The 23,317-nt window shown below is 43.8% G+C and overlaps 1 protein-coding gene across 1 annotated transcript in view; it reads right to left on the bottom strand.

The window, feature by feature from the left end:
• Positions 1–6,124: 6,124 nt before the first annotated feature.
• The window catches only part of DTL (denticleless E3 ubiquitin protein ligase homolog), a 30,730-nt gene continuing 13,537 nt past the window's right edge, over positions 6,125–23,317 (bottom strand). The window contains exons 12-15 of the mRNA XM_081186008.1: positions 15,975–16,064; positions 14,126–14,261; positions 8,125–8,921; positions 6,125–6,724 (exon numbers count right to left, since the gene is read on the bottom strand). Of these exons, the coding sequence (XP_081042134.1) occupies positions 6,656–6,724; positions 8,125–8,921; positions 14,126–14,261; positions 15,975–16,064 (1,092 nt within the window). The 3' untranslated portion in view covers positions 6,125–6,655. The remainder of the gene's footprint in view (positions 6,725–8,124; positions 8,922–14,125; positions 14,262–15,974; positions 16,065–23,317) is intronic.

Consider the following 23,317-nt stretch of genomic DNA (forward strand, 5'->3'; position numbering starts at 1 on the left):
CCAGGAATTTGGTTAATTCTCTTTGAAAGCCATCCAAGTTGGTGTCCATCATGAAGGATAAGCCTATAAATAAGTCAGGATGGCTATGATGTACCTCCACGGTTGGAGGCAGTATGCCTGGAAAAACCAGTTTCTGGGAATTACAAGACTCAGCTCCTGAACCAGTTGGGCCTTTGGCCTGAGGCAGCAGGTCTTCTGTTCTTCCTAGTCTATGTTTCCAAGCTGTTCCACATAGGAATGATTCCCCCCCCTCCAAGTGTTGGGTTTCCTCACCTATGTACGTCTTGGCTTCTTCAGGTCTCTCCGTGAAAAGATAGAAATACACACTCTCAATTTCAGGCCACGGTTACCATTCAGCTGTTTCTTTTGTGTTTTACATTTTGTCACGTCATTCTGATTCGTGAGCCTACAGCCTGGCAGTTATACAAATTCCAGCCAGGAAACTTCTCTGTTTAAGTGACGGGAGAGGAGAACGGATGTACCACCAAGCGCCAGCGCTTCAAATAAGCCAACAGGCCCTCCGTGATCCTGGAACCTGATATGCGAAAGCCTCACAATTCAACCGCTTATGTGTTTTGATTCCATTTTAAAAATATCCCTGGGCTGGATGCGTTTTGTCCCGTCCGTCCCCCCCCCCCCCCCGGGTCGCCTGAAGAAAGGAAACATTCCATTTTTAGCCAAGGTGCATGTTCTCCTAATAAGAAAAGCAGAACTGTAGAGATTGTGTAACATTTGTTCGAATGGGGTTGCCTGGCAACCAGCAGGAACTGCGCTGGAGAATGAGGCAGGCCTCAGATAAAGGAAAGCCTCTTAGGGGTGGGGGAGAGAAAGAGAACGAGAACCCTGGCCACAAAATGCATTCCTCATGCCCATGTATGAAACTTTCTGCCTGCTCTATAGTCTCTCATTGCGGTGGGCAGGAGCTGGGCTTCCTGCTGAAGCTGCCTGCTTATCAGAGTGTCATTTTATGGAATGCATATCCAACATTTCTCCAATGTAAATAGGGACGTCCCATTCCATGATAATTTTACTATTTATACCCCTCCACATCTTACTGGGTTGCCCTAGTCACTCTGGGCAGCTTCCAACATATATAAAAGCAAAATAAAACATTAAACATTTAAAAAAAACCCTTCCCTATACATCTGATTGCCTTCAGGTGGTTCGCAGGTTGGATAACTCCAACATTTCTCCATTGAAAATAGGGACATGCTAAGGAAAAGTGGGACATTCTGGGATCACATCAGAAACCGGGATGGCTTCCCCAAATTTGAGACATCCCTAGAACATAGGGACACTTGGAGGGTCTTGGAATGTAGCAATTATAATTTATTTAGGGGAAAGGTTTTGGGGTGGAGAGAGTCCAAGCTTCCTATGATTTTGTAGGAGTTCCAACCACAGAGGCTTCTTTTGAATGCATAAAGGTAAAGGTAAAGGTACCCCTGCCCGTACGGGCCAGTCGTGTCCGACTCGGGTTGCGTGCTCATCTCGCTCTAGAGGCCGTGAGCCGGCGCCATCCGAAGACACTTCCGGGTCACGTGGCCAGCGTGACGAAGCTGCAGCTGGCGAGCCAGCACCAGCGCAGCGCACGGAAACGCCGTTTACCTTCCCGCTATAAAGCGGTACCTATTTATCTACTTGCACTTAGGGGTGCTTTCGAACTGCTAGGTGGGCAGGAGCTGGGACCGAACGACGGGAGCATAGAATGCATAGAAAATGAATTAAAAAGTTGTGAAACTCTGGCTTAAGCAAATCAGATCTTCAGCCAGACCTGCTAAACAGATTGGGAAGAGAGCAGCAGAGTGCCTGAATAGCACCTCAGATTCTATCCCTGGTATCTCCAGTTAAAAGGATCAAGTCATGGGGTCAATGATACAATCCTGGCCTAGATGGACAAAATAGTTTGATCTGATGTGAGGCAGCACCCTGTCCTCAGAGATCCAGCAAGTCCTAAACTCATCAAAATGAAGTTTACTTTAACCGCAACACCACTCACCTTCTTAGAAAACATAGCTTTCAAAATAACGTATGTGGGTTTACATACCCCTTAAGAAACAGTCCTTTCCTTCAGAAAATTTAAGCTACAGGCCAAAAGCAAATGTCTACAGGGCGGGTGCCACTACCGAGAAGGCCCTCTGCCTGGTTCCCTGTAACTTTGCTTCTCGCAGTGAGGGAACCACCAGAAGGCCCTTGGAGCTAGACCTCAGTGTCTGGGCAGAACGATAGGGGTGGAGACGCTCCTTCAGATCAGGGTGCTGTGGGTGAGCAGTTTCTGAGTGCAGATAATTGGTCAATTGCTTGCTTTGGATAGGGTTTTTTCCCCCTTGAAGGCACAGGCTCATAGTCTAGGCAGTGCTCCTGGATCTACCTGTCACTAGAGAGACAGCTACAGCCATGTCTGGACCAGGATTTAACCTGACAACCGTTGTCCATCCAGGATGGATTGTCATAATGTAGAATTGCCCCTTAGGTTGGTCTGGAAGCTGTGGCTAGTGCAAAATGCAGCAGCTTGAGTGCTACCGTGCAGGCCATTGCCACACGTTGTTACACAACTGCTGAAAGAAATACACTGGCAGGGAATGGGCTGCACTGAAGATACCAAATTATACAAGGTATACAAAGCCCTACACACTTTGGGAGCAGGGTGCCTTATTCCTTGTTTACTCAACCAATCACAATGCTGTGAAGCAGAGGGCCTCTTGTAGACACTATCTGTACAAGGCAGGACTCAGGCCTTTAGTGTGGAAACAGCCCCTCTTTGGAACTTCCTCCCTTCATATATCAGATATGTTGTCTTTTTAGACTGACGAATGTCTTCGTTTTCCAACAAGGCTTTTAATTAGAGATCTTTATCCCAGTTTGTACTGGATTTGAAACTGTGTTTATTTATGGAATGTTTCAGTTTTGTCGGTGAAGTCATTTTTCATATTGCCGTTTTATTGTTAACCACTTTGAGATCTTTCATAGGAAGTGATTCATAAATGGAACTGAATAAAGGATATTTTTTCCACTGTTGATATGGCATTGGTGCTATTAATTCCAGTCAGGTGTTCTTTTGTTTCACATATCTAAGCACTACAGCAGTTATTTGAATATAAGCCCCCGTGATGTGCTTTGTTCCTGCGGTGATATTGAGGAAAAACTTGACTTTAGCATTGTGTCCTCAAACCTTGCCAATGAAACAATTAGCATTAGGTGCAGTGTGTATTATTCCCTAGTCCCTATTCTTTCCAAGGTTTAGGAGTTTAATCTCAGTGAACTTGTACAATTAAAAAAGGTGCTGAAAACCACACTTCTACCTAAATAACAGGGCTTAAATCACTGTTGATGACACTTCACTTGAGGGGGGGAAATAGGGCATGATGAACTCACCTACTTTTCTGCTGCCTCATTGTGAAAGAAGGCTTGCTTCCAGGTAAACACAGATAGGACCTGGCTGCAAAGCCCGAAACTATAAAAAGCACCTTGCAGTGAAACTGGATTATGAGAAGTTCCAGAGAAGTGTCTGCATTAAGTGTGCCACAGCAAATACAAGAAGCCCACAGCACCTGGGAAGGCTCTAATAACTGCAGCATAAATGTTCATATAGTAGAGCCTATTTCATCAAATACACGAAGTCATGTCTTAAGTGGGTAGGTACATATACTCCAGAGAAGAAAAACAAACTCAAAAAGGTCTAGCGATGCAAAGCAGGAATAGGTGTGTCACGGTACTAGGCAGTGTGCCAGTGAATCGAGGCTCTGATCACAGGATATTGTAAACAAACACTCTAAAGGCGGGCAAATTACTTTCTGCGGTGATCCAGCCATTTGCAGGATTTGCTGAGATCAAGCTTCACTTTGCTAAATAATCCTTTGCATTGCTTGACCCTTTGGACTCCCTTTGCTCAAATAATAATCTCCCCCTTTGTTACTCAGGTGCCTGCTCTGGCTGACATCCCAGAGCAAGAGCTCTGAGTGTATGCTAATGCTCAACTCGGCACTTGATCCGTTTGCTAGGTGCTGGCTTCCAGCACAAGCATGCGCCTCCATTTGGCCATGAAATTTCCAGCTCTGGCTGGTTCAACCAACTGCAGCCACTCTTGTACTCCATGCTCTGGGAACTTCCAGACTGGATGATTGCAACATGCTCGATGCAGAGCTGTCCTTGAAGACAACTCAAAAACATCAATTGGTTTAAAATGCAGTGGCCAGATTATTGGCTGGGTTCCAGAGCTCACATAACCTGTCTGAAAACAGGTTCAGGGTGCTCATGTTAGTGTTTAAAGCCCTAAATCACTCAGCTTTGACTCAGGCTCCAAATAGCTGAAATGCTGCCTCCTTCCTTACAGACATCCTTGGGTGTTAAGATCGGCAGAAGGGGCCCTCTTGGTTGTTCTACTGCCCTCAGAAGCGGAGGGTGTGGTGGCCTGGAAAAAGGCCTTCTCTGTGGCAGCTCCAAAGTTGCAGAATTTCTTCCCCACAGAGGTGTGTCTGGCACCTTCACAAAAACATTTCACTGAATGCTGAAGACATACCTCTTTAGCCTGGCATTTGACACACCGGCTCCCTCGACCAGTAAAGCGAGATGAGCGCTGCAACCCCAGAGTCATTCTTGACTGGACCTAACGGTCAGGGGTCCCTTTACCTTTTATATGAGTGTAAGACACCAGAGATTTGCGTAAGTTGTTTTAAACGGATTTTAACATTGTGTCTTAGTTGTTGTAACCTGTCTTGGGACCTAAGGGTGACAGGCAGGTTACTGATATTAATAGCAGCCCTGACAAAAATACAGTCTTCCTCAATTAGTATTGTCCCTACCAGTCAGTAGTTGTTTGTATCACTTAAGGATGGATTTACACTCAAGGCCTCTTCTAGTCTCGGCCATTTGATTTGTGTCTCAGCTCTCAGGTGCCTTCTCCTTTCAGAAGCCCAAGTTATTTTAAGTGCTTGTCCATGGAGGACCATGCTGTTCAGCCTTCATGGGATCTCTCTCCTAAGACAGAAAGCTCCAATGTCACTAGTTTCCCTCCCCTACCTGTTCCCTTGCCTCCTATCTGTTTTTTCCCTCGTACTAGCCAGAGATGCTTGAGAGAATATGAAGGCATGCATTGTCCCCTTAAATCAATTTTCTATTCTAGGAACTGTACTTGGAAGGTTCTGAAAAGAACCATTCAGTGATTAAGATTACCAACAAAGGCATACTTACCTTTGGCCACTCACAACTGACATTTTCCTGGATAAACCAGACTGATTTTCAGTGCGTGCAGTCTATGGCTTGTGTTCAGCCACTATAATAGCCTTGGTATCCAGTCTTAGTCCTTGACCCCTTGATCACAGTGAAAGCTTCTCCTTCTATTATCCTTGGAACAGGAGTTTCGATCCTTCTGTTTTTGTCATTTCTTCCCTTGGGTGGTTCAATTCCCTACCATTTACATTTGAACTTTTTCTGGAATACATAGGCCTCATTATTACAGCCTGGGAGATTCCTCCCACCAGTTCCCATTCCTTATACAGCAACAGTAATATTCCTTATCTCTACCTAGATTTGTCCCTATCATAGAAACTAGTAGAGTAGAAGATGCTAGGTCCAGGAAGGGTGGAGCATTGAAGGCTGTGCACACATTTTACTTGAACTAACCATTTTAATCTCTGCAACTATGTCGCTCTAGCAATTGAACTACACAACTATTTCGTTCTTTGACCCCAATTTGGACATCTGTAACAAATGAATTTCTCTTGCATCTAACTGGGACTCAGGGGTTTTTGCTAATTCATCCTAGTAACTTTCTTACAGGACATGACTCTGAGCTCAGGTTCCTGAAGTTATTTTTGAGATGTCCACTCCATGTATTTTGTAAATATCTGCTGTTGTGCAACCAAGCAATCTATAAATCTATAAATTTTGTTAAAATAAAATAAAAACAGAGGGCTGAGAAAAGAAGTGAGTCTTTCACATGTCAGGGTGTTAGGCTTTCTGCCTCACTTCTCTGAACTATGGTGACAATAATGCTGTCACTTAGGCATTCCTTCAAATGACGCTTCAAGGCATGGGTGAAGTATTTCCCCCAGTACTGTATTAAATGTTTTTTCCTCCTCCCATTCATATGAACTCCATTAGAAAAGAAGGAAAAAGTAGCCAAGGATGTTAAGAAACTCTGCATTCATATAAAACAAGTCACATTTACACTGTTGCAACAATGGAAGAATGAGCAGCACAAAATATAGATGTTTCTTTCAATGGGAGTCAGAGGCTCAGCTAAGTATCTAATTTTACTATTAAAGGCAGGGTGCTAATGTTGTACTTGAAACCTCCTTCCATTGAAAGCAGTATGCCAGACATGGCAAAACATATTTCCAACAAAGAAATACAAAGGATTTGAGAAAAAGGTTGGTAGAAACATTACAATTAAAAACACACACACCACAGTTTATATTTTAAAATCTATCTGTTCCCATACATTAATTGAGCAGATATCCCCCCTTAGCTGGTGGATTAACTAATTAAATGCAATAAATGGATAACAGGTTTTATAAATCTTTTTAAAAAATAAATCAGGAAGTTAATTTTATTAAGGTCCAAAGACAACAGTGTCTTTCAATGGGTGGCACAAATCCACTCACAGTAATATCAAGTATGCTACAACATTACAGAAAGTCTAGAAGAATGTTACTCGTCAGTTTTTCTGCAATTTTCGCTCAAAGTATGTGCAAATCTTCCTCATGGGAACCAAAGTAGCTACGCCCTGCGAGGGGAAAAGAAAGGCAGAGTTATGTATCAGGTCAGACACACTTATACACATTGGATATGTATTTATTTTTTTAAAAAAAATTATCCTCTCTAAAGCCATTCTAGACCAGAAATTTGAATCCTAATAATGAACTTCCTCAGGATCCTCATGTACCCAAAACAGCGCCATTAATGCTGAGGTATCAGCAGTCTCTGGGGAACCCCAGGTTTTGCAGAAGTACCAAAAGTACCAAGTACCAGAAGTACCAAGTACTTATTTTATAATACTTTTTCTCATTCCTCTCCCCACCACAAAGTTCTCAAACTGGCACAATGTGGTTGTCCCCCAAAGCAGACAACATAGCTGTGCATGGATGTGAACCCAGACGCTATCAAGCATCATGTCAAGTCTTACACCTTGAGAAGACAACAAACCGCAGAATGCAAGCCTTGCAGTCCATAAGTATCAAATTGATTCTGCTGAGCAAGGGCAGAACCCCCTCCTTCTTCTCTCAAGGAAAGGGCAGCCTTGAGTTACCCACTCATCATCTGAGTGAGGTAGTGTCATCCTCACTGCAACTCTCAGAGTGCAGGATCTGCACTATGAAGTACCACTGCCTTCCAGAAAACATAATCAGAGAAATTAAGCAAGGCAAAGTTAGCTACCCATGGAGCAAGAGAGCCCCAGTTCTGTCCTGGTCTCCAAAAAATGGCAAATACGTTTCCCATAACCCCAAAGCAAAGTGTCCTTCCTATCACGGAATGGAATGCAGCAGTCCTGTTATAAATGTTTCCATCCCCATTACACAGCTAAGCTCCACTTCCTTGTATCTATTGCTGCAGCTTTGCCTGCTGTGACAGAGCAGGAAAGGAAACTCAGATAACAATGGATGATTTGCTTCCCGGTGCTGTTTCCCGCTGTCAGCAACAACCCTCATCAAAGCCTTTAAAATGGGATTGAAGGGAAGGCAGAAAACGCTTAAAAATGCTCAAGCCACTCTGAGCAATAGAACAGGGTGGGGTAAACATTCACATAAATGGGCTGCCCTACTTCATCTGTGCCTGGCATGTCCTAGTAAAAGGTAAAGGGACCCCTGACTATTAGGTCCAGTCGTGACCGACTATGGGGTTGCGGCGCTCATCTCGCTTTATTGGCCGAGGGAGCCGGCGTACAGCTTCCGGGTCATGTGGCCAGCATGACTAAGCCGCTTCTGGCGAACCAAAGCAGTGCCAAAATTTTTTGAAAGGGGGAAACCTCCAAAAATAGAACACACATACATAAATTAAACATTGGGAGTGGCATGTAACAAGTGGAGTATCTGAGGGACTGCAGGGTCTCCTCAGGCACCACACACTGGGAACCCCAGAAATAAACTCAAACATCAAAGATGTTGTAGCCACGTTAAATGTACTTACAGGCCCTGGTGACACAATTCCTGTCCCAGATTCCTGTCGCCTCATGCTCAGATTCCGCAACGGCTGGGAGCTGCAGCCAGACCCATTTGGACAAGTAGGCTTGTTATTCCGTAGCTTGTCCCCTAAAGCAGACAGCCAGTTTCTTTTGTCTGGAGAACCGTTCTCCTTGTCAGCCATTTTCCCACAAGGGGCCTTGAGAGGAAGCGAAAGGTTTGAGAAGCTTGCAGGGGAACAAGGATTTCCAGGTGGGGAAGGCCCTTCCAGGCTTTCAGCGGCCTGAGCTTGACCACTGAGGGTCAGGCAGCCTTCCCCTTCTAAGTCTGCTTCCAAAGTGTCCTGCTGTGGCCTGGATTTTTTAGGCACGGGGTGAAGATCAGTCACGCAGTTGCAGGTTCTTAGGCACTTGGCAGGTCCTTCCTTGCTGGAGTCTAGCCTCCTCTTGGCTCGCACCTCAAGCCTCAGATGTGGCAATTCAGAAGTGGCGAGGACCTGAGAAATCTCTGCTGCGGCTTTCACATGGGAAGATACATTTGGAGTCTTGGTAACCCATTGCCGAATGGACATAACTGAAGGAGGAGGTGGCTTGGGCATTGTGTCTGTAGCGGTTTCCTTCTGCCTTGTTGGAGTGTAGGCCGATGCGGCTGGAGGTTTGACCGATGACGATGTTGGTGTGCTGGAGGGACGAGGAAGATCTCCGGTGTAAGCTGGAGCGCACGCTGCAGGCTGCGGCGAAGAAATAGGGGGGCTGCCCGTCAGAGAGGCTTTAGCAGGAGTCCCTTGGCTGCTGCTTTGAGTTCCTGAAGGTAAAACACAAAGCCCAGATGAGGACAAAGCATCCCAAGTGTGAAGAAAGCAAGGGCACAATCAGGACATACTAGCATTTCACATAGTCAAAGGGTCTCTCACTGCAAACTTCTGAGGATTGCAGCCTAAAATTATGGACGTGTGTGCAAGTAAAACAAACACTGAAGCAAGACTCATCTTCTTGAAGGATTCAAATACTTGTACGGCGCCCTGCCTCCCAGCTTATAGCTCTGAAGTGAGAGGGAAGAAGAGCTTGCTCTGTATTGCTGTCAGTTTAATAGTCTCTGCACAGCCGCAGCTTGTGCCAATCACGAGCTGGATGCACGTTTTATTCAAATAAAATAGTACCTGGTTAAGGCAACAGTGAATCGGAGTGCAAATAACTATTGTGTGCACATAGCACATGTTTGGTGTTCAAAAAGCCAAAGTATGTAGGAAGTCTGCCTATGTCTGCACGATCCTTGCACTTCCTTTCCCATTCCTGAGCTGAATAAAGAATAAGGTATCACATTTTTTTCCTAACAAGAGCCAACTTTTTGACTGTAAATATCCAGCACGGACATCACTTGCAGTTTTCAAGCTGGGAGATTTAACAACTACTTCAGTATCAATAGGAAGTTGTTTTATTAAAAAGTAGGTTTCCTAAGAGGACAATGATGTATGCGTGTGTACACGAGATACACACAGCACGAAAGAACTGGCACATACCCTCCTATTGTTCTGCAAGTTTCCTGCGAGTTTTGTTGGCAAAACAATCCCTTTCTTCCATTTCTCTGGGTTGAAAGAAGCCATTTGTGAAGGTGAAAAAATCAGCCCTCGGTCAAAAGCAGTATCTGGGATACCCTCTCTTGTGGGTCTGGCACAGTGGTTCTTGCATACCTTTTGGGTTTGTTAGGTTTTTTTTAGACAAACTCATGGGATTTGGGATAGAATTGAAAAACGTCTGGTCCCCAAGATCAAGATATTAGGTCTGGTGCCAATAATTTGCTACACAGCTACAGACCCATACAAAATTGCTTTAGTACATCAATTGGATCTTCGCGAATCGTAGTGGTTATTAATAGTTTGAGGTTCTAGCTCATTTACTTGTAAAACTAAGCTGAGCAGAAAGGCAAGGAGTGGAAAGCCTCTCAATTCAGACAGAAACAGCAGCAACTGCAATTGTTCAGGGCAAATCCCTACAAGCTCCCTGCTCTTTTGCACATGCCACACCTCCAACTTGCTATTCTGAACCTAGGGCATGCTAATGTCCTCTTTTATCCTCTCCACTAATGCCCCCTTTTTCTGCAAATACAAGTAAGGAAGAAGAACACTGTCCTGAATAATTTGCCACACTATTTCTATTTGCTCTGAATGGACTGTAGGGCAGGAAAAGTCAAGTCATAATTTAGTGGCCTGGACTGAATGCATATCCTTCCTGTTACCTCCACAGAGTAGGGATCTGTCTTGCAATCACCCTGTTAAGTGTCAAGCACACTGACAACAGTACAATAAATAGCATAAACCCATCTGGTAATTCTGTTCACAGTAGGATTTCTGGATTTGAGATTACAGTTTAGCAACTAAAATTGTATCTGCCACTGCAGTCCCATGGATGGGCAGGATACAACCCAAGGAGGTGCTTAGGGCTGCGGACAAAGCCCAGAAGTACTGATTTTACTCAGGAAACTTTTGGGGTGGGGATGGAGGTTGTATAAACCTTAGCTCTGAAACACTAGTTCAGCACTACATAACTAGAATTCCTCTTAATCCAAATATTTGTATGCCCTACCCAGAGGATTTAGATAAAGATGGTTTTATTATTATTTATACAAGCCAGGTTGAACCAGGAAACTCCATTTGTTTACATTCCTTGTGCTGCATTGTCCTAGAACAGTAATAGACACATGCACACCCCTTCCCAAACATAGCTTGGCCAGGTAAATGAGCTTTAAAGATAACTGTAAACATACAGCTGCTGCTGCTGCCACCATGATTGCATCTCACAGCTGCCCAGAATTTGATGGCTTCCAGATGTTGGACTCCAATTCCCATCAATCCCAGCCAGCATGGCCAACGATCAGGGGTGATGTGAGTTCAGCAACATCTGGAGGGGCACAGGTTCCCCACCACTGCTGTGAAGAATAGCACTGCCATGAAGAATAGGAGCTCTTTAACTTTTAACCATTTCATTAATCTTGTAAACCGGTGGTTCCCAATTAGCTAAGTACTGCAGATCCCCTGTTTTTTCAAAAGACAAGCCATGGACTTCTGAAAAAGTTGAGAGCCAGTGTGGTGTAGTGGTTAAGAGCAGTGGACTTGTAATCTGGTGAGCTGGGTTTGATTCCCCGCTCCTCCACATGCAGCTGCTGGGTGACCTTGGGCCAGTCACACTTCTCTGAAGCCTCTCAGCCCCACTCACCTCACAGAGTGTTTGTTGTGGGGGAGGAAGGGAAAGGAGAATGTTAGCTGCTTTGAGACTCCTTAGGGTAGTGATAAAGCGGGATATCAAATCCAAACTCTTCTTCTTCTTCTTCTTGATATCTCTGTGGTAGTTTTTGTTATGTGAATTGTGCTACCATACCCTCCAATGTGTTCCAGCACACAACTGGCCTGCACTCCTGCACGTGACCCACACAAGAGCACAGTCCCCCCAAATGGGATGTCTCGGACAGCTGGTGGTTATGTGCCACGGACCCCCTGGGAGGATTACACAGATCCCCAATTGGGAACCACTGCTGTAAGACATTTGCACCCCAGCAGGGCATCTTTCCCACAATTCGGCAATGCATGCATGCATGCTTATTTATTTATTTAACTTTACTTTTTCATTGGGAAAAAAAACCAAACACTACTTTTCCTTCAGAGCAGGTACCTCTTTCAGGATTTTTTAAATTTATGAGTTGCTAAGAGGACTCTAGCCAGCTCCTTCTGTTTCCTTTCTGTAGATATCATCAATCTTTTTAGCAACTGGGAAAACTACTCCAAAAGCTTTTATTTTTATATGGTGGAATAGAGGGAAAGAGCTCTCCCTGCTCTCTGGGAAAGAATATAACACAAAAGCAGCCCAGCTGGATTAGACAAAGTGTCCACCTAGCCTGGCATTATTTCCCTCAGAGATACAGGTCCAAAGAAGACTTCACAGGGCATGAGCATGAGGTCCCACCCCCCACATCCCTATGTTCCCAGCATCTGACATTCCGAGGTATACTGCTTCCAGACATCAGGCTCCATTAAGGCTTATGGTTAATAGCTATGACCAAAGCTCCTCTATGTATTACTCCAGCCCATTTTAAAGTCCTCTAATCTAGTGGCCATTATGTTTTGTGGCAGTGAATTACACATGGTAATCATGCATTTCTAGTCTCCTGAGCCTATAGCCCATCAATTTCATCAGCTGACCTTGGAGTTCTCGTTTTATGGAGGCAGAAACTTTTCTCCTTATTGACTCATTCCATTCCTCATTATCCACATGCAGCTTCTAGGTCGCCTCCCCCACTCCAAACCCTAGCTTTTCCTCAAAGAAAATGTGCCTCATCCCTTTGGCAATCTGGGCTGCCCCTTTTTCAGTGATATCCACAGAGCGAGCATGCATGTGATAGGTGCACTTCACTCTACAGTATGCAGTTGAATTTCTGGTATTTTTGTTTATTGACATCTATTATACAATTCTTATGGAATTAGGGTGTGTGGCTATCTTAGCCACAAGATGGCTGCTAAGTCACTCCTCGGGATGAAAAGCTCTCTAACTACACATTGGGAACAGAGAAAGAATGATCCGAACACCATGAAGAGATCAGCAGCACAGGATGCTGCAACTACATCTGAACTGAAGGAAGGAGAATGTCTTGGCACATCTCAAGAGACCTGAACTTTTGCTTTTGTTTCAGTTTACTAACTTTACTTTCTTTGCTTAAAATAGACTGTGTGTGAATGGACTGTATGCTTCTACCTGTAAGTGTATGGTTGCAAATGAGACTATGGAGAACATATTATGAGAGAGGCTTTATGCCTCAAGCAGAAAGACAGCCTGTTTCCCTATTACTGTGAAATCCCAGGGCAGGGAGCATGATCCAGAGTATTGTTGTTTTAAACTGTACCATAGGATCAGTCTATCACCAATAATAAATGTTGTGCTAGCAAGTGGTCTATGCCACTGTCTTATGCCTTAGTGCATAAGTGTGAATCAATCACAATCCACTGAAACAGTTTTACCACGTTGGTGGTTCTTTTTCTTCTTTGTTATTGAGTTGTGGGAAGAAAGGGATAGGGGGAAGAGTGTTTCCATGGGTATGCTTCAACAATTGTGAAGTGACAGATTACTGAATTTTCCACATGATCACAAAACAATAAAACTGTATTTTTTGGAGGAATATTAAATAATCTAGAACCAATTGTTTGTGGGATAACATGCTGAAGTTTATAATTAAAGGTTAAAACCATAGAGCAGTGATGGCCAAACTTGGCCCTCCAGCTGTTTTGCAACTACAATTCCCATCATCCCTAACCACTCGCCTTGTTAGCTAGGTGGGAAGGAAGGCTGCCTGATTATGACTGATGAGCTTCAGTAATTTTCAGTTGTCTCAAGTGGGCCCTGGGAGCACAATGTCTGAGAACCTCTGGACTACGCAATACAACCAATTGTAACTTTTCTTTATTTGCATAATTCACAGAGAATCCTTAAAAGATAGATAAGAAAATTTTTTCTTGATTTCAGGGCCAACATAATCAGCTCCAGGTGACCAGCTTACTGCATTAACTTGCAGAGCTGTTTGAATGCTTCCACTTCTTACAAATCTGTGGCAAGATTGGGTTTTACCATGCCTTTAAATGCTTTTTTAAGCTGGTAATCACCGAGCCACAATTTTGCCACATGTCTGCAATGCTTTTTGACATTCAACCTGTTACCTTGAATACACACGTTCATATTCTGTGGCAGCTGTATTCTGTCAGCTGCACATCAAACTGATAACCTGAATTAGGCTTATGTACTTTTAATTACTAGTCTTCCATGAGCTATGCAGTGGGGTGGAAAAAATCATCTTCCGGCTACACAGGTATCTCACACACTGACAAGACACCAGTTTCATATAGCTGTTGCGAAAACCGTTCTTGAACCTAATTTATGCTATGCCTCTGCTTTATTAAAGAAATTGCCCCGAAGCTACAAATCTACTGCACAGGAGAGAACATTTGTCAGCGTCTTGGAAGTTCTTACCTGTTCCACTTTGTTCTCCGACTTTCTTCTGGCAGGCCCAACCCACCAAGCTGCTTTTGTCTAGACAGTTCTCTTCTTTGGTTCCTCGCTTTAAGCGCCAAATCTTGATGGTGTTGTCATCTGAACATGTGGAAATCTGCAAAAGAGCACAGGGAGCCACCTGAGAAATGCCACACTTCACAAACAAGGGAAGATATTGACTCTCTAACAAACAGTGGAAGAGTGGCGAGTTTTGGGAATGGTAAATGTGTCAGAAAAGGGACTTGCAGCTATCCTGCTACATTGAGAACCTCAGGCTCTCTCTTTATTAGAATGTAATGCTATGTCATTTCAGATTAGAGCCTAGTAGAATTATGAGTCAGTAATTTTTTTTTAAAACCACCTGTCTTATTAAGTTTAAATCAATAGATTTCTATACCGCCTCTTAAATAAATTTCAGAGCTGTTTATGGAATTAAAATATAATAAAACATAGCAAGAGAAAAAAATGTATGAAATGGGCCTTTAGGCTATAACATCTGGTTCCAATAATTGCCAAATAGGTCTCTATGTGCTACCAAGATGAGATGCTGGCTGTAGTTTTTGCATTTTCTGCTGCTGCTTTTTATAGATTATGTTTTATGCTGTTGTTTCATTCTGTAAATCCATTTTTAAAAATGTTTTATTGTTTTAACAGTGATGTTGTTAGCTGTCTTTGACAATCTATTGGAATGGTGAGGTGTTCAGTTTTGAAACCTGTAACTTTGTAAATGATGAAATATTAAAAACCTTATTGGGGAAAGAATTTCGCAAAGAGGTACTAGCTCTTCAGTTGACAGGATTTTTTAATCCACTCTTGAGCTTACAAATCAAACACACACACAAAACGAACAAGGGAGATAGCCCCTGTCTTTAGGCTTACAATCTTGACAAGACACATCACAAGAGGAAAAGGGATTGGGAGAAATGAAGAACTAAGCAAAAACGTGTTCCATGTACAAGAACATGTGAGAATAAAAAAAGGGTTTGCCTGGTTCAAAGATAGCCTTGCCAGACAAGGCCTTAAAAATAAATAAAATTATTGTTATTAAAAAATTTCTTAGTTTACAAAACTATGTGCATTGTCTCTTTTTTCAAGTTGTGTTTTCTACAGATCAATTACATTTGTTGTGAGACATTAGTGTTGTATATAGTAGAAGGCTGGGGAAGAAAAGAGGGGGTTGGGATGGTAAAACTTATATTCTTTTACTTAGTGCATGCGTGAGATTTTATGTCAGAGTCACTTGGGTAGGTTCTCTTTCTATTTGTTTATTACATTTCCTTGGTAGTGAGAGGGATGGGGGAGCTGGGGTATGGTTGGTTGTCTTCAGTTGGTTGTAGTGAGATTTTTTTTTGCTTGTGTGTGTGTGGTGGTGGAGGAATTATTGGGTCAAGCTAGCCATATTGATTCATATGCTATTGGTGGGTTCTTGTTGTTGTCTTGTTGGGCTGTGTATGTGATAAAGGGGAGTTATACCAAAGTGAAGGCGTACTCTTCTATTTGTCCCCATGTCAGTTTCAGTCTATTGATTAGCTTTTCTAGTAAGGCACATAGTTTGATACCAGTGGCCCATGTATACTCCTGACAGGTCTTTCCAGTGGTCCTTCTGAGCTCCACAAATGGTGCTCTACAACTGAAAAAAAGGTCCTTTCATCTGCCTCATCTCACAGTGGGAGAGTCAGTTGTATAGCCAAGGGCGTAAGGCTATCTGGGCAGGAGAAGCTACTTTTGCTTTGAAGCAAATGAAAAGAAATTATATTTAGGCTTTTGTTAGTGGAGTTTCTTTCAGAAGGCAGGCATAAGGAGAGACTTTGAAAACGTGGAAGCAAACCTTAGTGAAGTCAGATGGACACCAGGCAACAGAGGTGACCTCCTGCAAGTGGCCAATGAGCATCATGGGAGGAAGTTGGGGCTCAGATACCTATAGAAAGGAAGAATTGCAGAGAAAGTCAGAAAAGCGAAGACACCGGAACATCAAAACATCTAAGTATCAGAAGGGCAAACTTCAGTCTGGGATATTTTCCAGCCTGGTGCTCTCTGAATGTTTTGTTCTACAACTTCCGTCAGCCACAGCCAGCACAGCTGGGGTTGATGGGAGTTGTAGTACAAAACATGTGGAGGGCGCCAAGTTAGAAAAATCTGCTCTGTAATCCACCATTACCAAACAGTGCTGCCTTTCAAACAGTGCAAGTTTAAAAGGAAGTTGAGAAACCAGCAGCATGCCGAGGAAATGTGTGTGTGTGTGTGCACACACACATACAAATTGTTAAAAGCCATCCAAATTCTGCACCTAAAGAAGCTGTACAAATCATGCAGATTTGCAAGGCCTCACTTATTTTGCTCAGTTTGCACCAATTGTCTCACTTGTAGCGAGGGGGAAAGAACGATGCAGGACACAACCTTCACTTCCCAACCACTGGAAATGTAACTCAGCTGCCACATCAGTTCCTGGCTTCAGAGATATCAGCAGCTGTTGGCTGCACACTTTCAAGCATATCTTATATAGTATCATAGAATTGTAGAGTTGGAAGGGGTCATGAGGGTCATCTAGTCCAACCCCGCCCTCCACAATGCAGGAATCTTTCATGCAATGTGGGGTTCGAACCCACAACCCTGGGATTAAGAGTCTCATGCTCTACCGACTGAGATATCTTGTCAGCCATAAATCCCATGAGCTTCTTTTAAAAATTATATATATTCCCCACCCCACCCCACAACCTGTTCAGTGTTTTAAGTAACATGATTTTAAAACAAACAAATAAGGTTGTCAGAAGTCTAAATTCTGCAGTCAGAACCACCATTCCTGCTTTTTCCTTCCCCATCTTACCCTAGGACTGATATAGGGAAACCTGTGGCTTCCCGGATGTTGTTGGACTATGACTCCCTTATCCCCAACCTTTGGCCATTCTGGCAGAGGGGCTGGAGGGAGTTGGAGTCTGACAACATCTGGAGTGCCATAACTTCCACATCCTAGCTCTAGAATCACAGCACACACAAACCTTGCCACATACAGAACAGGCATCATAAACCCAGCTCACCAGCGGCGCTTACAAAATCTCCATTTCTTAACACCTTAGAGTTACAGTGGTACCTCGCAAGACGAATGCCTCGCAAGACAAAGAACTCGCTAGATGAAAGGGTTTTTTGTTTTTTGAGCTGCTTCGCAAGACGATTCTCCCTATGGGCTTGCTTTGCAAGACGGAAACGTCTTGCAAGTTTGTTTCCTTTTTCTTAACACCGTTAATACAGTTGCGACTTGACTTCGAGGAGCAACTCATAGAACGTGGTGTGGTAGCCTTTTTTGAGGTTTTAAAAGACTTTGGTGATTTTTGAAGCTTTTCCAAAACTTTCCCGACACCGTGCTTCGCAAGACGAAAAAAATCGCAAGATGACAAAACTCGCGGAACGAATTAATTTCGTCTTGCGAGGCACCACTGTATATTTTGCAGACAGCCTTGGTATGAATGACGTCTTTCCAAAAAAGACAAGCATTTTTAACCCAGGAAAAGTAATAGGGAATAAATTTAAGTGTGCAGGTACGGAAAGCTAGAAATCCATACATATGTTGGACACATCCTGTATTACATCAGCCTGGGTTGGGAAATCTGCGGTCCTCCAAATATTGCTGGACTCCCAACTCTTATCAGCTCCAACCAACATGAGAAATGCTCAGGGATGATGGGGGAGTTGGAGGCCAGCAATATTTGAAGGACCACAGCTTCTCTGACGCTGGCATAAAGCCAAAACCCTGTACCCTGTCAAGAACCTGCAAAATTAACAGCTATGTATGAGTCACTTCAAGTGCAATCTTTTCCATTCTCAAATAATGCAAAATATTTTGGAAAAGTATGGGGTGGCAACAAAGATTATGAGACAGGTGGTGTGGGGAGCAGGGGAGAGTAGAAAGAAGTACTGATTTTTTTCAGTCACCCTTGCACAGCCTGCTGTAACTCCAAAAAGCTCAGAGCAGCTTACCTCTGGTTCCCTGGCAGGCTCATACCCAGAGAGCTTATGGGGACAGATCTGCTTAGCTTCAGCAGCGTAGCATGTGCCTTCAGACTATCCTCTGCCCCATGTAGGGCACAGCACAAAAATCCCCACCACCTCCCAAACACACACAACTTCAGCATTCCTGCTTTTCCCTTTGAGACTCCTTGGTTGATTTACCAGGACACTTTCAAATGCTTCTGCAAATCCACAAGGCAAAGCAATTTGCTCTGATGAATTAGGCTGAAATCCTTTGGAAGCCCGATTCTGTGTTAGATTCCCTGTTGCAGTGTGCAGACAGAACGTCCATATAGGAAGCTATCTGTAAATCAGAATTCTTTTCTTGAAAGGTCAAGGCAACACCCTTCTGCTTCTCATACAGAAACAACCGGTTCTGTTTGACTGTGATGCATTCAGAAACCTCAGTAGGCCTTGTTGCTAGATTTGCTTGCTGTGAGTCAAAGGCGACTATGGGGTGTGGCCTTTATCCACTTTCAGGGGGGCTGTGCGCCACAGCCTACCCGGGGCCTCTTCACTTGCCTGGTCCACCTCTTAGCTATGCCATGGCCTTTTGACAGGACTAATGTCATGACCAGCAGCTCCTTGCACACTGTGTGGCAGAGGAGCTTGTGTGTGTGTGTGTGTGTGTGTGAGAGAGAGAGAGAGAGAGAGAGAGAGAGAGAGAGAGAGAGAGAGATGGAAGGCTCAGATGGGAAAGGGCCAGAGGAGATGTTGAAGAGTATCAGAAAGCAAGATAAAAGGTTAGTGTGTTATTTATTATTATATAAATAAAAAAACTGGGGATATGAAGGAAGGAGATAGGAAATAGGAAAGCTATTAAAAGGAGGAAGACGTAAACTTAAAGAGGCAAGGGAGTATGGATAAAAAGAAACCAGAAACTGGAGAGAGCTCAGTATGAAAGGAGAATGGGAGAAGTTAGAGGGATAAAAGGCATATGGGGGTGTGAAGGGAAAAAATATAAAAGAATGTCTTCTCTGGCGCAGCAAATACCGCCTAAAATGGGATACCTAAGTTGTACTTGGGTTGAGGAAAGCCAAGCTTTGGAACTCCTTGCCACACGGTGGTGTTCTAGCTGTTTGCAAAGATGGTACTTTCCAGCTGGTTATGACGAACTCTGCCTCCATCCGCTGTCATTTTGTGACTGGCATGGACCCCTGGTCACTGTTTTGCGACTGGTGGGACTCAGTAATTTCCAGCTGCCTCAACTGGTCCCTGGGGAGTGGACAGTTTGAGGACCCCTGTTCTACGGTTTCTTTCTGGAGAGACACTAAGAGGGACAGAAGCCCTGGGATCTCCACTTTCTGGACCTTGCATGCCCACCCCATCCTGAAAGTGCCTTAGGTGTAAAAAAATATTTCAGTACAGTCCTCTATGCATAACTCCTCCTGGCTATCTGTACTGACCGAGGCAGAAAACCTCCTAGCCATGCCGCAGGTGAGGAAGCAATTGGGAGAAAATGCCACGCCACCTACTCTGACTCATTAGGCCGCTAATGAATAAGGAGTAACCTAAGCTAACCTCAAGCTGCAGCAGATTCTCAGATGCTCAATTCTATTTTTCAGCCACTCTCCTTCCCAAAGCTGTGAGTCACCGTCAGCAATGTGATATTTGACGAGGATTTGCACTGATGACTAAGCGAACTTTATTAAATTCTTCACCATGTGGGTAAATGAAGCTTTGCAAGGATGTATGAAAAGCAAAAAAAGGATGCTCTACTTTTCCTGATCTAGTTCCTCTTTATTGTTCTGGCAGCTTGAAAAGCTATCCATAAAGTTCTTAAGTAGAATAGTGAGGATTGGGGTTAAGTCAGGTGGTGCATTTTAAAGAGGTTTTTGCCCCCTCTGAGTTTAGGTCAGCTTCTTGCCTATATATATTTAGAAAATGCCCTGTTCAAAACCCATTCTCTTTGCCAAAGGAGGCAACAACATGGAAACCAGAGCCCTTTTAAGGAGAACAGCTAAAGCTAAAGCTCTTGGTAGAGAGAGTATCTGTGTTTACATTTAGCCATTTCCCCCTTCCACAGTGTGTAGCAATATCTCACAATCCCTTATTAATGAGAGCAGGCCGAAAAAAGACATACTTCTTGCTGGGTCTGGATTCAACATTCATAAGGAATAATAATAAAAAGGCCCTAAGCAGCTGGTCCCAGTCCTAGGGATTGCATTGAGAGGTAACTGACACCTTTGAGCACATCCTTCCTTGCAAATGCTCATCTTTAGAGCAATAATCAATGCACGATGGAGCAATAAATGGATAAGCCCAGCTTTGGCTTAGCTCTACTATAGTTGGAAAACACTACCCACCCCCTGCCATAAAGCTTGTGAAATTGCAACTACCCAGACTTTCTGTGGCCCATAAGTTCAAAACCTGTTTTATGATTTTGAATTCCCTGAATAGCCATTTTATTTGTTTTTAATATGCTTTTATACTCCTGTTTCATGCTGCACTTCTGTTTTGATGAAAATGGTTATTTTATGTTGCGCAGCGCCAAGAGATTTACAAAACTTTAAGCAGCTTATAAATGCTCTTAAACCAAATAAACAAACAGACAATCCCAAATGTCAGCCTACAATTCAAGCCTGGCACGCTGGCAAGACGCTCCTGTCCAGAACAGCCAATCTCTGCATGGAAACAAATCTGCACTAATGGCGGAGCCAATTCATGTGCAGAAAAGGCAGAGTGGTGGAAGACCCCACAGCAAATACCCAGGCCCTGCAATAGACCTGGATAGGGAACATGCAGCCCTCCAGATCTGGACTGCAATTGCTCCCATCTCTGGCCACTAGCTGATGGGAGTTGGAATTCAACTTCTGGAGGGCCAAAGGTCCTTGTCCCTCGTCTAAGACATGACCAATGCTTTCACCTCCAATGGCTGCCTTCTTCCCTACCAGCTCCTGATAAGCACTCAGGCTTCTTAGAATTAATCACATTTGAAGCTGCGCTGCATGTGGGGTGCCTATAGTGGCCCATAAGGACAACGGATATTCCACAGCCTCCTCTTGCCATAGTTTTCAGCCACAACAAGTTGCGTACACAACAAAAGAAACTACCAGGATACTTTTTGTGGAGTACTGCCTTGAGGTATCCCAATTGCTGAGGTAACAATAAATCTTGCTCTTTATTACTAATGCACCTCCTTTCCTTACAGCATATTGATTACACTGCTTCCAGAGAAGGTTATGGCGATGAGGGAACTTTACCTCAGGACACTAGGTTGGAACTGGAAGCAATGATTTAACTCCAGTGTGCTCAATGAAGTGACAGACGTCTTAATAAATTTCCCTCCTATTGGACGGTCAGGTTGCAGGACAAGGAGTTGGAGGGTTGGGCCAGGTAGCCATGTAATACAAGGAGGATGGCAGGAACGTCTCTTGAGAAGTTAAGCCCATGGGTTCAGCATGCAGTGCAGACAAAAAGTGAGGCAAGTTCACCCAGGGAGTGATGGTTATTATCTCCATGCAGTCTTACACCTGATAGGCCACAATGAAGAATGACTTGTTAGTGTCGCGACTGGCTACTTTGCTTGTGTGAACCGGCCTCAACTCCAAGACTTAGCTCAGAGAAATGGCCAATGGCTCAGTGGTAGAATGCATGTTTTGTGTGCGCAAGATGCCAGACCTAATTCCTAGACTGTTCAGGTAGGTTTGGGGGGAAATCCCTACCCTAAAGAGCCACTGCCAGCCTGTGTTGACAGCTAATGAATAATGGTTTTTCAGTACCTAACAAGCAAGGCAATGTATAGTACATAACTTAAGATTAACAGAACACAAAACTGTATCTGCAAGATAATAATCTAAATAAACATATACTTGAGGTAAAGTAAGGAGGAGGAACATAAGGGAAGGACAATTAAAGGACACCAGTTCAAATCTCAGTGGAACAGAGAAGACTGGTAGATAACGGAGTATTTCAACTTTCAAAAAGGCTTTGACAGAAGTCTCTCAACCAAAGGTTCCTAAGGAAACTCTGCAATCATGGGATAAAAGGATAAATCCTCTTATGGGCCAGAAACTGGATAAAAAGCAGGAAGTGGAGAACAGAAATAAATTGACAACTCTCACAACGGAGGGATGCAAGAAGGGAGATTCCCCCGAGGATCTCTGTTGGAACTGCTGCTTTTTATCTTGCCAAGAGAGAGAGAGAGAGAAAAAGTATGAGACAAGAGATCTATTGTTTGGTCCAGCTAAGGATCTGGAATCAGGAGGCATATAAAGAGGGATTAAAGAAGACAGACAGGAGCAACAGAGCACAAACATTTTTTATACAACAACAACAATGGAACTTTACAGTGAACTGAAGAGAAAGGGAGCCAGAGCAGAGAGAAGACAAGGAGAAAGGTGGTCACATTTATGAAAAGCTGCAGAGTGGGTCTCTTCCAACTCAGAAGCTGACAACTTAAGGGCTGGACAGATTGTGTATTGAAAATACAGAAGATATACATGTTTCTGCTGTTGCTTTGCAGCAAAAGGCTTGGCTCTCTTGGGGGGGGGGCATCTCTTGAGCTACCCGCCTTTCTGTAGTGCACTTGATCTCTGCATATGGCACAGCGACTTGGAATGCAGTGGGGAAAGGGAGGCATTGGAAGGCAGAGGATCATTCTTTGGGGCAAGGGGGTGGGGGGATATATAGCCTTCTGTTCTTTCCAATGCTATGATTTTGGCTTCTCTGCTCAAAATAAGGAAAGGAATCAGGTAGATGGCAGTATGGCGTGATTCAATTTCATTCTTTGTTCCCCTCTCAGGATCTGACGTGTTCCTGGTGTGGAACAGTGTGGTGGGAAGGAACTTGTATCCAGTTTTTGGTAGCTGAGAGATGAATGAATCCAAGCGCTAACATTCCAGAATTTAGGACAGAAGTTTTAAGAATCACACATGAGGAAAGACCGCCCATTACGCAGTTTAAAAGTGCAACCACAGATTTGTACCTGCTGTGTCCAAAGTCAACCCAAGTTGACAGGGGAAGAAGTGGTCCCTCTAGATTCTTATTCTGGACAGGGACAGCCTAATTTATGTTGTCTATGCTGTGGTAATCTCTGGGTTAGATTACTGCAATGTGTTCTACACAGGGCTGTCTCTGAAGACTGTTCTGAAACTTCAGCTAGTGAAGAATTTGGTGGCCAGGTTGCTCACCAGGGCAAGATGGTTTGAGCATATAACACTGATCCAA

This window comes from Podarcis bocagei (genome assembly GCF_964188305.1).
Source record: "Podarcis bocagei genome assembly, chromosome: 3".
NCBI classification, from domain to species: Eukaryota; Metazoa; Chordata; class Lepidosauria; order Squamata; family Lacertidae; genus Podarcis; species Podarcis bocagei.